General features: G+C 35.0%; 1 protein-coding gene across 3 annotated transcripts; it reads right to left on the bottom strand.

Annotated features, from left to right (window-relative positions):
* Window positions 1–880: 880 nt before the first annotated feature.
* On the bottom strand, window positions 881–11998 carry rilp (Rab interacting lysosomal protein). Of its 3 annotated transcripts, none has more exons than XM_077542149.1 (9): window positions 11886–11994; window positions 11433–11800; window positions 9784–9913; window positions 7923–8044; window positions 6553–6738; window positions 4600–4763; window positions 4033–4155; window positions 3845–3922; window positions 881–2472 (listed from the first exon to the last, which is right to left on the bottom strand). In XM_077542149.1, exons 2-9 carry the CDS (start codon window positions 11760–11762, stop codon window positions 2358–2360), a joined length of 1248 nt encoding a protein of 415 aa, XP_077398275.1. In that variant the 5' UTR covers window positions 11763–11800; window positions 11886–11994; the 3' UTR covers window positions 881–2357. The 3 variants fall into 3 exon arrangements, with proteins under 3 accessions (XP_077398275.1, XP_077398276.1, XP_077398277.1); XM_077542150.1 differs by having other exon boundaries at window positions 11433–11795; window positions 11886–11948; XM_077542151.1 differs by having other exon boundaries at window positions 9784–9910; window positions 11433–11998.
* Between the last annotated feature and the right edge of the window lie 386 nt (window positions 11999–12384).

Here is a 12384-nt window from a genome sequence, read left to right as displayed (position 1 = left end):
TCAGTCAGATGGGACGTTTTAGAGATGGGGCCGCACACATCAACAGGGACTTGCTAATATTAAACAAGCACACAAGCTCCAATGTTGTTCTTGTTCCCAGAAGCTACGCTGGTCCCGTCATCCAGGAGATGATGCACTAAGCCACAATGTATTGCAAAGTTGGTTTGGATTCACCAGCAACTCATGAAATACAAATAGGCAGGTTCAGATATATTTTGACACGGCAACAACGGATTTGAAATATAAATATAAGTGGTTCTTACTCTCTAGAAAATCTTTGCTAGGCATTCAAGTCAAATTACTAGGGCTGTGCAATTCATTGAAATTCAATTACAATTTCAATTATTACACTCCACAACTACAAAATCAGCACAATGGTAAAAAAAAAAGAAAAGAAAAGAAAGATTTTTAATACTAATTTTTGAATTTTTTAAATGTATACATTTGCACAATTTTTTAAATGTTAAAATAACTAATTTAACATATTTTCTTTCATCCAAAAGGAACTTGCATAATCATAGTGTTTCAATTTTTTTTTATTTGTCTTACTATTTTTTATCTGTTTTTTACGTTTGCGTTACATATGTATAATTATAAATTCTGTTAGGTCCAAAAGGAACTCGCATAATTATAGTGTTTCTATTTTTTTTTTTAAATTGGTCTTAATATTTTTAAATGCTCAAACATTTTCTTGTTTTGTACCAAAAAATAAATAATTGTTTGGATAATCTGGATTTCAATTATTGCCAAAATAATCGTGATTATTATTTTTCCCATAATCAAGCAGCCCTAAAGTCTACATTGATTTATTTGAAGTTGTTGTAGTGGTGGATCAAAACTCAGCAATTATACGAATGAAGATCTTTCCAATGCAAACACGTTATGTGTTAAATAGACTTTAATGATCAAAGTGTCAGTATCACAGAACAATCTGCATCTTACTTGCATTCAAATGTAATTCCATTTCTTTTCGGCATAAATAAAACTCATGCTTAACAAAAATAAACAGAAAATGCAATTAGAGGAAAAATGACTGCTGTGTGTTCCCACTAGTGCGAACTGGCCATGTAGGCATAGCATTAATATTTTCTGTAATTTCAAATATTTATTCACGTACATGGCACCAGCATCAAATATCCGACCCACTAGATGCCATGTGCAAGTACCAATGTGCTTTTTCAAGAGCATTTACAACACCAAGAGATGAAACACGTTTTGAAGCAAAAGACTTTTGTTTTCCACCACCATTAGCCTTCGTGTCTGCAGTACAAACAAAGGCTGAGCCCTGCATAACAGTCCAGAAATATTACCTGTCACTGTGGAAATGATCCATTTCGCCACAAAAGTCTATATTTATCATAATCTCAAAGCAGTTTGGGTTTGGGAGTCATGGCAAATTTAGATATATATTTTATTTATAAATATATATTTTTCTATAACTTAAAAAATGTTAAGTACCCCATAAAATATATATTTTTTCTGCTAATTACAGTGCATTACTTTCTGTACAAAATCTGAGTAAATCCTTGTGAGAAGACACACAAACATACAGTATATTAGCAATTAAAGCAGAAGTTTAAGGCGCAAAATAAAAAAATAAAAAAAATAAAATAAAAAAAAAAGATAACACCTCATCATAATTCCAATGAAATTCCCCAAATGAAGTAAAACTTCCAAAATAGTTTTGTGGTTAAATTGCTATTACAATTTATAAGTGCTTCACTTCCATTTTCTATTCTGTTAAGAGTGCATATCTCATTCAAAATACTTCTTTGGTTTTTAAAGAAAATAAATGATGCATAATATATATATATATATATATATATATATATATACATATATATATATATATATATAAAAACAGATTATTAAACTTGATTCTTCAAGTACTTATATATTTAATGACTTTTTTTTTTTTTTTTTAAATGTGGGACATAAAATGAGATGTGATGGATTTTAAAAAAAAAAGGTGCGAGAGGTCTGTCTCTTCTTATAGTTGCATAGTATGTGGTAATGCTGGAAAGCTTGCAGCAGCACATTGAAGTCATATATTAAAACAAGTGGTGGGCTAAAAGTAGTAATGGGAAACTGAAGCTTCATGAACCACTTGCTATTTTTTATTTTTTTTTTACTCCTCTAGGTGGCTCTCTTGTTTTAAAGATGCAGTGGAAATGTAATCAATTTTCATTGCATCTTTAAAGTAAGAGCACCATCTAGAGTAAAAAAAAACATTGCGAGTGTTTCATGAAGCTTCATTTTCATCACTAGCTAAAAGGGTAGCGGGATTGGGGGTGGGGTTCGTTAAAAAACAAACTTGCAACAGACTTGTCATCTCTGTCTATGCCTCAGGAGGCCATTTAGTGCTGTGACTCCCCGCTGGCCTCGGAGTCTGCGATGATCTCCCAGCTGGACGCGGAGTTACTCATGTGGGTGGGGCTGCGGCCACTGCCCGACCACGTCAGGAAGCCAAAGCTGCACCACACAAAGACAGACAGACCTTAGGTCAGCTCTATGGGTGGGGATTAAGGCTAAATATAGCAGAGGATTGGCTAAGCTCTCCTGATAATAAAGGGAAGGAAGACTAATGCACAAAAGACCACCGTGGTCAGGAGTTACTTATTATTTATTATTTTGAGAGTTGCCAGCAGCCTTCTTGATTTGCGTGTCAATACAATAGCCAAGTAATTCCTTTCTTCACAAAAAATATGGTCAGGAGTTTCCTCTGTTTTCAATACTGTATAATTCTGTAGCAATGTTATTGTAGGTAACTAAAACTAACGAAAAAACTAAAACTAAAATACAAAAAACAATTTCATTAATGAAATAAAATAAAAACGAAAATGCGTTTTAAAAAACGAAAACTAACTGAAACTACATTTTATGTTTACAAAGTTAACTAAAATTAACTATAATGATAGCAAAAATGTCCTTCGTTTTAGTGTTTGGTAATTAATTTAATGCACGAGCATTTGGAGATGATTTTAAATGTGATTTTAAGTATGGTAGATTTATTTTGATGCTAACCGGTGGAATAAGGACGTTTGAAAGTATGTCTCACAGAAGTGACGTCATTTAGAAGCAGCCAATAGAAAAGCACCTTGAGATGACATCGCTGCCATGATGTTTTTTTAAATATTGCGCACAAGTAATACACATTTTTTTTAAACTAAAACTAATACTAAAACTAAACTACAACTACACATTTATTAAATAACTAAAAATAATACAAACTAACAGAGACACCCTGAAAACTAATTAAAACTGACTAAATTTAAAAAAACAAAACTCAAAACAAAATAAAAACTAACTAAAATTTAAAAATTCCAAAACTATAATACGCTTGTTCTGTAGAGTAAATTTTTACACTAAACTGAGTCTATTTGGTCCCCGTCTAAAAAGAGAAAAATTTACACTTGGGAGAGAGTAAAATATTCAGAGTAAATTTAACTCAAAGTATTTTAGTGCATATAAGAAAATTTTCCTTTCACATGAAAAAACTATTAAAAAAAATTCACTCCGAAATTCAAAGTAAATTTTGCAAGGAGAGATTTTGACTATATTTCCTCCACCTTGAAATGACTTTTATTTATTTTTTTATTTATTACACTCTTCCAAGTGTGAACTAAACTTTACTCTATTTAGAGTGGGACCAGACTCAGTTTAGAGTAAAATTTACTCTCCAGAATTTACTGTTAATATGCAAAACGCTATAAGAACATTTTTTTAAATCACTATAAATCTCAGACTTCCGCAAAATAACAGCGATTTCTGCATCAGACAAGTACGCACATTCCATCCCCCCCAAAAAATCTGCGATTCACGGGGTCGTGCACATTTTACTCACAGGTTTCGAATGCGTGACTCTGCTGGCTTTTCAGTAGCATCCACTTCTGTCACAGGACTTTTGTCTTCCTCGTCGTCACTGAGGAGAACAAATTATTTACTCAAATCATCTTTGCGATGAAAGCTTTCAGCAAAAACACATTTTCTATTAGTTTGGGTTTTGGATCGTGACGGATAAAGAGGCTTGACCTGCTGCTGTCAGGGAGCGGAATACCAAGCATCTTGGCTTTGATGACTTTTCTTCTTTTTGTGATGGCAGCTCGCACGGCTTCCAGGAGGAACCCAGGACACCGTTCCTCGTTCAGAATCTCCCTGGAGACATAACACAATGGATGGTAGCTGCTTTTATTTGTAAATAAAAAAAAGGAAGCAATGGTTTTTACAGACATTCAGGATGAATCTGCAACTAAAAGGAACAAATGGAAGATGCTTTAACATAAATTGATAATTGATAGACTGTTCTGAGCAGCATTGACCGAAATCCAGTCAGTGTAAGATACTGTACTTTCTTTCCATGTGAACTAGAACAACAGTTTTGGTTCCGTATTACTGCCCCCTAGTGGTATAACAAGACAGCTACTTGTGCCTGTTTGTAGAGACCGTTTCAATGTGATGTGAAAATAGAAAGAAATTATGACATTTCAAGGCTTGGAATAAAAACAAATATGGTAATGTAGAGCATTTAAAGTATAGAAAACATGAAGTCTGCACAGACATAGAGTGAATATATAAAACATAAGTTGATAGTTGACCTACCTTTGATAGTAGTTCAGCTCTTCTTGCACCAGGAAGAGGTTAGTTTTGAGCTCATTCCGCTCAAAAATGATGTCCCGCACCTCCTTCTTGGTGAAGCAAGGCGGGTCAGGATCCTTATGGTCAGTTGAAGGCTCTGTCTTAATATTCTCCTGACTCGGAATGGACTGAATATGATAGAAGAAGGCATTGGGTCATGGGTCAGCAACCTTTACTGTCAAAAGAGCCATTATAGGCCAAATAAATAACGAAATATATGTCTGAACATTGTCATGAACGAAAACAATGTGCGAGTGTTAGTTTTATGTACGGAGGGCTCAACAGCCAATTAAAGCCACACCATAACAGAAAATATGCAGCATCCAATACTTGAGATTGATATTCACCCAGCTTTTTTTTCTTCCACTTTTTGAATTATTATTATTTTTTGTAATTTATCAGACGTAATTCAAATTTCTGACATTTCTGGTAACTTTATGGACATATGGTCATTTCTGCCTCTCTTCTTCCCTTTTTTGGACATTTTTTGGCTATTTTTTGACTGTTGTTTCTGCCTTTTTTCTATCAATTTTATGACATTGTTGGCAACTTCGTGGATATTTTATGGTGATTTTTGGGATTTATTCATTTGTTTTGACATTTTATAGTTACTTTTTAAACATTTTCTTTTCTGCCTTTTTCTGAATAAATTTTGACTTTTTTTTTGGCAATTTTGTATACATTATATGGTACTTTCATGATTTCTTCTCTTGTTTTTGGACATTTTATACTTACTTTTTGAATACTTTCTTTTCTGCCCCCACCCCCCTTTTTTAAATGAATTTTCTGACTTTTTTATTTTTGGGCAATTCCAAAGGCTTTTTATAGTAATTTTCTGCCGTTCTTCTTTTGTTTTTGGACATTTTGCAGTAACTTTTTGAATGATTTTTTTTGTCTGCCTTTTAAAAAATTAATTTTCTGATCTTTGTTTTGCAATTTTGTGTACACTATATGTTAATTGTCTGCTTTTCCTCTTCCTTTTTGGACATTTTATGGTAACTTTTTGGACATTTTTAAATATATATATATATATATATATATTAGGGGTGTGAATTGCCTAGTACCTGACGATTCGATTCGTATCACGATTCACAGGTCACGATTCGATTCGATACCGATTAATCCCGATACGAATTTATAAGTCGATTGTTGCGATTTTTTTTCATTCAAATTTAGAAAATACTAATCAGTAAGCTTGTAGAGTGTAGTAAGATTTATATGACAATGTATTATTTATTTATCTGAAATTTCAGTCTTATAGAGGTTGTAATCTGTTTCATGTTTGAACAGCATTAAAATCAAATATTAAGGCTTAATGTTCCGTTCATATAACATTCTTCCATGCTCAAGGTGCGAATCCTAACCCGAAGTCAGACGTTTTGTTGAATATTTTTCCATTAAAAATGGAAGATTAAAAATCGATTCACACACACACACAAAAAAAAAAAAATCGATTTTTTTATATATATATATATATATAAACTTTTCATCTACCTTTCGTCTCTTTTTATTACAACTTAAAAATTTGGATTGTCATTTTTTTTTAATATTATTCTTTTTTTAATCAAATTGTTAATTAATTCAATGAATAGTTTATCTAAAATAAAAAAAAAATTAAAAAAATCTGCTATTGTTTTTATAGCTCCACAGGGAGTTACTACCAAATGTGGCTCCAAAACCACAGGTTGCAGACCCCTGCACTGGGTTTATTCTAACGCTGTATCTATCTAGAAAAACTACACACAACTACATTTCACCTATGTTGGTTATGCTGCAGTTGTTTGAAACAAGTTCAGTTTTGTTTTAATTCTATCACTCTGACCTACAGTCAAAGGTTGTACATGTATGCTAACCTATAAATACATTTTTAATGACTGTACAAATATAAAGGCTAAAGCTGTCAAAAGAACATCATACATGGCTGTTGCTGTTGGTTGAGTCCATCTGTGCTTGCAGCTTTTCAATCACTTTGACTTTCTCTTTCAGGTCGGCCTCCATGTCGGCCTTTCTCTCCACAGTGCTCTTGAGCTGGACCTGCAGCACGTTCTGCTTGTGTCGCAGCTCCGCATTCATCTTCATGAAGCGCTCCAACTGCTCCTGGAGCTGCACGGGAGCACATCAAGTCCACGACAGTTCACACAACAATTCAAACAGAACTTTGCAATTTATGTCTGCTCAAATGACAGAATAGAATAAATACATTTAAAGACGCGGTCACATAAGTAGGTCACTGAGCATCTATTTGAGGACACAGAGAAATGTGTTTGTCTATCCTGACATTAAGGTCACCAGTCTGGAGGTAAATAACAAATACACACCCAGTAATGACAGCAACTGACATCATGTGGCACAAATAGCATGACACACACTCAGAAATGGAAGGGAAAAACCTGTTCAGACTTGTCTAAAGTGCAAGTAACCCTTAACCAGGATCTATAAAGGACACTTTTCTGTCATATATGATATAGCTCCTGTTGTATTTATTTATCTCTTTAGTCACTATTTCCTATTTATTTACTGATGTAAAATGTATTTACTTGTTTAAAAAAAAAAAAAAAAAAAAAAAAAAAAAAAAAACCTGATTCACACTTCAAAATGTTTGCTTTGTTCTTGTTTACCGCAAAACTGATGTTTGTTTATGTACAGCACTTTGTATACAGCAACGCCTGTTCTGAAAGCGCTTTATAAATAAAGTTGAGTTGAGTTGAGTAAAATGAGTTTCATTTCTCATGTCACAAACTGATAAAAAAAACTTTACATATGACATAACGTTGGATTCATCTGGCATATTTTACTTCAAAATTAAGTTAAAAGACATTTGCATCACTGCACCAGTTGCACCGGTAAATCATTTGAATGTGTTGCAACTTGCAGCAAGTGAGTCACCTAGAAAACATTAAAAAAAAAAAAAGCAGCTGAGAAAGCACAGAATTCTGCCAAGGTTTAAGCGTTTGAATTCTGTAAAAATCAAGAAGCACGTGAAGATTTCCAGAAAAAAAAGCCTCTTTTTATGAGTGAGAATAAACAACAACAAGCTGGAAACTGATCTGATGATGTCACAAATACTCAGTATCTGATCAATTATGTTCATTGAATCCAAACTAAATGGGTATATTTTGTCCAAGTCAAGCAAATAATATTACAGATTTGAGTACACTATAATTTATTTCAATTAGTATCATAAGGGTATTGCTGACCCATCCTAAAATGTCCATGTTGACATATCAAAGCCAAAACGAGAAGCTTTATCCAAATAAACAAATGGAACAACTTTTATGTCTGCTTACCGCCTCCACCTCCTTGGAGATGGTGGTGATCTGTTGGACTTTGGCCCTAAGCTCATCTCTCTGCTTGTCCACCACCTGCTTCAGCTTCAGCATCACTTCTCGCTCCTGCCGTTGGACACGATCTACAACACCACAAGTGACAGCGTAAAAAAAAAAGTGAAAAAAAATAAATAAATACTCAAATACACAGTACCTGACAAGTTAACTTTTTCCTTTAAATTAGAACATAAATATTACTGTAATAGACAAAATCAGAAATTAGAAAGTGAACACATGACATACAGTATTGTAGCTACTGTATTCTTTTTTGTTTTCTGTTAAGTAAACAAATTGACTGCGAGTGGTTTGTCATTTTTTTCCTCCATTTTTGCCATGCTTCAAGTAAATCAGCCGCCTTTGAAAACTTTGCTTCTGTGTTGAGACTTTGTGTGTGGTCATGTGACTGTCTGGCTACACTCGATTTAATTGGAAAGGAGTCAAACGGCGCTATTGTGGATCTACTGGAATGGTGGAACAGTCATGTGACAACGCCCGAGGTACAAATCTCTCTGACGAATCAAAACAAATAGATAAATACAAATAAAGTGGCAAGCGGATTGTAACTCAGTGTAATGAAGTGAAAGTACTGTTTCTACTCAACAAAAATATGTCAGTAAGAGTAACAAGTATGTTGCATTAAAACTACTCTGACAAGTACAAATTATACAAGAATTTACCTACATAATAGCAAATGCGTAAATGTGCTGTGTTAATACCAAACTCTCTTAAACACAGCACACGATAAAACTGAGTATTTTCTCACTGACCACTAGTACAAGGTTACAATGGAAACTAAAAAAAATAATTAAATAAATAAACAGCTAATAGAAAAGTTTTATCTTCACACTGAATTTCTCAGCTGGTGTTCCGGAAGGCAAACATTCCACATAGCACTTGTTATTTTGCTCCATTGTACTGCAGAACATTTTCAACAACAACAACAACAAAAAAAACAAAGTTAACACAGCGTGACATAACTGGCAAGTGAGTTTTGAAAGCCTTTAATCATTAATTTTGTTGCGCCAATGTACACATAAGCCAGTAGTTTGGTCATTTAAAGCCTAATAAAGTTTTCTATTTGGAGGTGCAGTACACACACATACAAATTTATATAACCCATTTGATTTTGACTGACACGCTTTACACACATTTGAAACATTCCATACTAGCAATTGATGCTATACTACACTTCAATTGCATTACTATAATGAGGTGTGGCAGCCTGAATTTGCACTGAGTCATATTTAGTTACATTAAATAAACATTTTCAGTCACATGACCTCCTGCCCCAAGTTTTGCTGCCAGAATGACAAAATACGAGTCATCTGAGCAACTCCACCCTCTTACTTGACATAGTTGACTGATGATGTCCAGCAATCTGGGAACCATTAGCAGACACAGCAATGATATAAACTAGTCCATATTTGACCACATTCATTATATTCCAATAATTGTAATGCAAAAAAATTAAAAATAAAATAAAATACATCCATGCATTTTCTATACCATTTATCCTCATTAGGGTGTGGTGGGCTGGAGCTTATCTCAGCTGGCTTCAGACAGAAGAATACTAATGAACATGTAGAGTACAGGATTGTGACTTTTTTTTTTAGTTTGATGGTGTGTCATGAGATGTTTCTTATGTAAACTACATGCCTTGGCTAAAATAATGTTGGGAAACACTGTCTTAGACAGATCGCTGAAACTAAATTGATAAACTTTAAATGAGACTATATGCCATCTATTGTGGTCATGGCATCAAAGTTTGATTCACCATGAAAAAGGGGTGCGAGGGCCTTTTAACATCGATGCTTTGACGTACCATCCTGCGCATGGCTGCCTTTTAGTCTGCTCTGCAGCTGCCCGTTGTCTTCCTGGAGCTGCTGGATTTTCACTTGCAGTTCCTCACACTTGCTCCTCCACTGCTGCTCCTTCTGCTGCTGCTGCTCCTGCTTGACAGAACAAGATGCAATGTCAGACACATGAGAGACAAAATAATGTTTCAAAGGTTTTAGGACACAGTCTGAGCAACTTGTAAACTTGTATTAACACGTCCTCTGGAGAGTTTTTAAGGTGGGGTCAGACTTGGATACTACACAGTTATGTGAAGTACTATTTACTAGGGGTGTTAAAAAAAAATCGATTCGGCGATATATCGCGATACTACATCGCGCGATTCTCGGATCGATTCAATAAAAAAAAAATCGTTTTTTTTTTTTTTTTTTTTTTTAAGAGCTCAGAATTGTTCATTCGGTAGTCTTACCGATTCAACGTCTTATCATCATTGCCTTTTGTGTGTGTGTGTGTGTGTGTGTGTGTGTGTGAATCGATTTTTAAACTTCCATTTTTAATGGAAAAATATTCAACAAAACGTCTGACTTCGGGTTAGGATTCAAACCGTGAGCATGGAAGAATGTTATATGAACGGAACATTAAGCCTTAATATTTTATTTTAATGCTGTTCAAACATGAAACAGATTACAACCTCTATAAGACTGAAATTTCAGATAAATAATACATTTTCATATAAATCTTACACTCTACAAGCTTACTGATTAGTATTTTCTAAATTTGAATGAAAAAAAATCGCAACAATCGACTTATAAATTCGTATCGGGATTAATCGGTATCGAATCGAATCGTGACCTGTGAATCGTGATACGAATCGAATCGTCAGGTACTAGGCAATTCACACCCCTACTATTTACAGGAACCAATATTTTCAGAAATCTCAGTAACACTAAATATTAAATGTATTATAACTGGAACAGAAGTCAGTGTTACTGTCATAGATCCAAGGAAAGTTCAAAGTTTAAATTTAGAACCAAAAAGTACAAGTGACAATGCAGCTAATTTAGCCTGTGTTAATAATGTTTTTATTAGAGATGCAGTGTAATGGCATTTGAACCAAGGAAAGTACAAAGTAACAGTACAGTCACATTTCAGCCTGCTTCAACAAGATTTATACAAGTATATAGGCTGCAGTGTCACTGTAATAGAAGTGTAGTATAACTAAAATATTACCATGGAACGTACAACGTGACACTACAGTCAAAATACACCCTGTGTCAACATGTTTTTACACTTAGATTTGACTTGCTGTCTTGAGAACTTTGCTTCAAAATATCAATATTGTATTGTAAAAGTCGTATTTTATATTTACAAATGGTGAAAAAAAAGACATGCTCAAACAGAAGCTGATTTCAACTACTACTACTACTTTATTGTGGTAGTTTCGACCTGATGTAATTACAGAAATTCGTTTTTATATTTAAAAGATACATGCGTTACAGCTTTTCTGCTTTCGTTTCGTCAAAGGACTGAACTAACTTTGAGTCAGAATGTTGCAAGCTATATCTGTGTAGCTGGCCCACGTGCATGTAATAGACGGCATTACGTTTGTGTTACTGTACTGTGTTACAATTTTCAACACACTACTAGTCAGAATTAAGCGAGACATTCCGTTCTCACCCTGGTTTCGTGATTTTCGTTGATTTCGTCACTGTCCTTCCCAGCCCGTTTCTTCTGCTGCAGCTGTAAGCTCTCGAAGGTCCGGAGCAGTTCTTCCTCCCTGTGTTTGTGTGCCTGATTCCTGGCCGTGAAGCTCTCCAGAAGCTCCAGCACTTTCACCACCCTGGGCACCAGGCCCAGCACGCTCTCCTTGCCGTAGCCGTCGATGAGTCTCTCCAGCTCGGCACCGATCACTTTGGCGATCTCGTAGACGTCGTCCACCGTGAGAGACGAGCAGCTCTTGTCGAAGCAGCCGCCCTTTGCTTGGCCGTGAGACGCAGGTAGCTCCATGTCTGAAGTCGAACGCTCCAGCTTGTCATGCTCCTGTTCTGCGACAACGAAACCGAAGGTGGCTCATCGGAGCTATAAATCCGTAAAAACAAAACCTCCAATTATAAGGGGGAATGGAAATACCTGTAAATGTAACCAGCTTATATGGTCACGCAGAGAAGGGAGGAGAAAACTGGGGCATCTGATTTTGTGTACTAAAAGTGTATGATAATACTGGCGAACTGAAGTCAACCCGCTGTTGGACCCTCCCACTTTTCCAACCAATGTAGCACAAGTGCGCACACAAGCAGCGGATGTGCGTGACAGGTTGTGTTGTACATCCACCAGTGCGTGAAAATCGAGTTTCCTCTCAAAAAAATAAAAATAAAATCAGTTATTTTATCATTTCTGTTCGCTATTAGACACTTAGGTGGTATAATTTCCAGTATTTGATTTTATATACAATCTAGAAATGTTTAACCTATAAAGCAAAACAAAACTTTAAAGCAATCAACTATGAAGATACCCTAAAGGTTCAGTAGGTTGGTAAAGTCCACTCGTTTTCCAAGTCAGAAGCACTTATACAGCTGGAGTGAGCTGAAACCTCACCACTTACTGACCTCTTCTCGAGGAAACGTCGATG

The sequence above is a fragment of the Festucalex cinctus genome, chromosome 13 (assembly GCF_051991245.1).
Source record: "Festucalex cinctus isolate MCC-2025b chromosome 13, RoL_Fcin_1.0, whole genome shotgun sequence".
In the NCBI taxonomy this organism is placed as follows: domain Eukaryota; kingdom Metazoa; phylum Chordata; class Actinopteri; order Syngnathiformes; family Syngnathidae; genus Festucalex; species Festucalex cinctus.
Note: the sequence above shows the minus strand (reverse complement) of the source record. Positions and strands in the feature narration are given on the sequence as shown.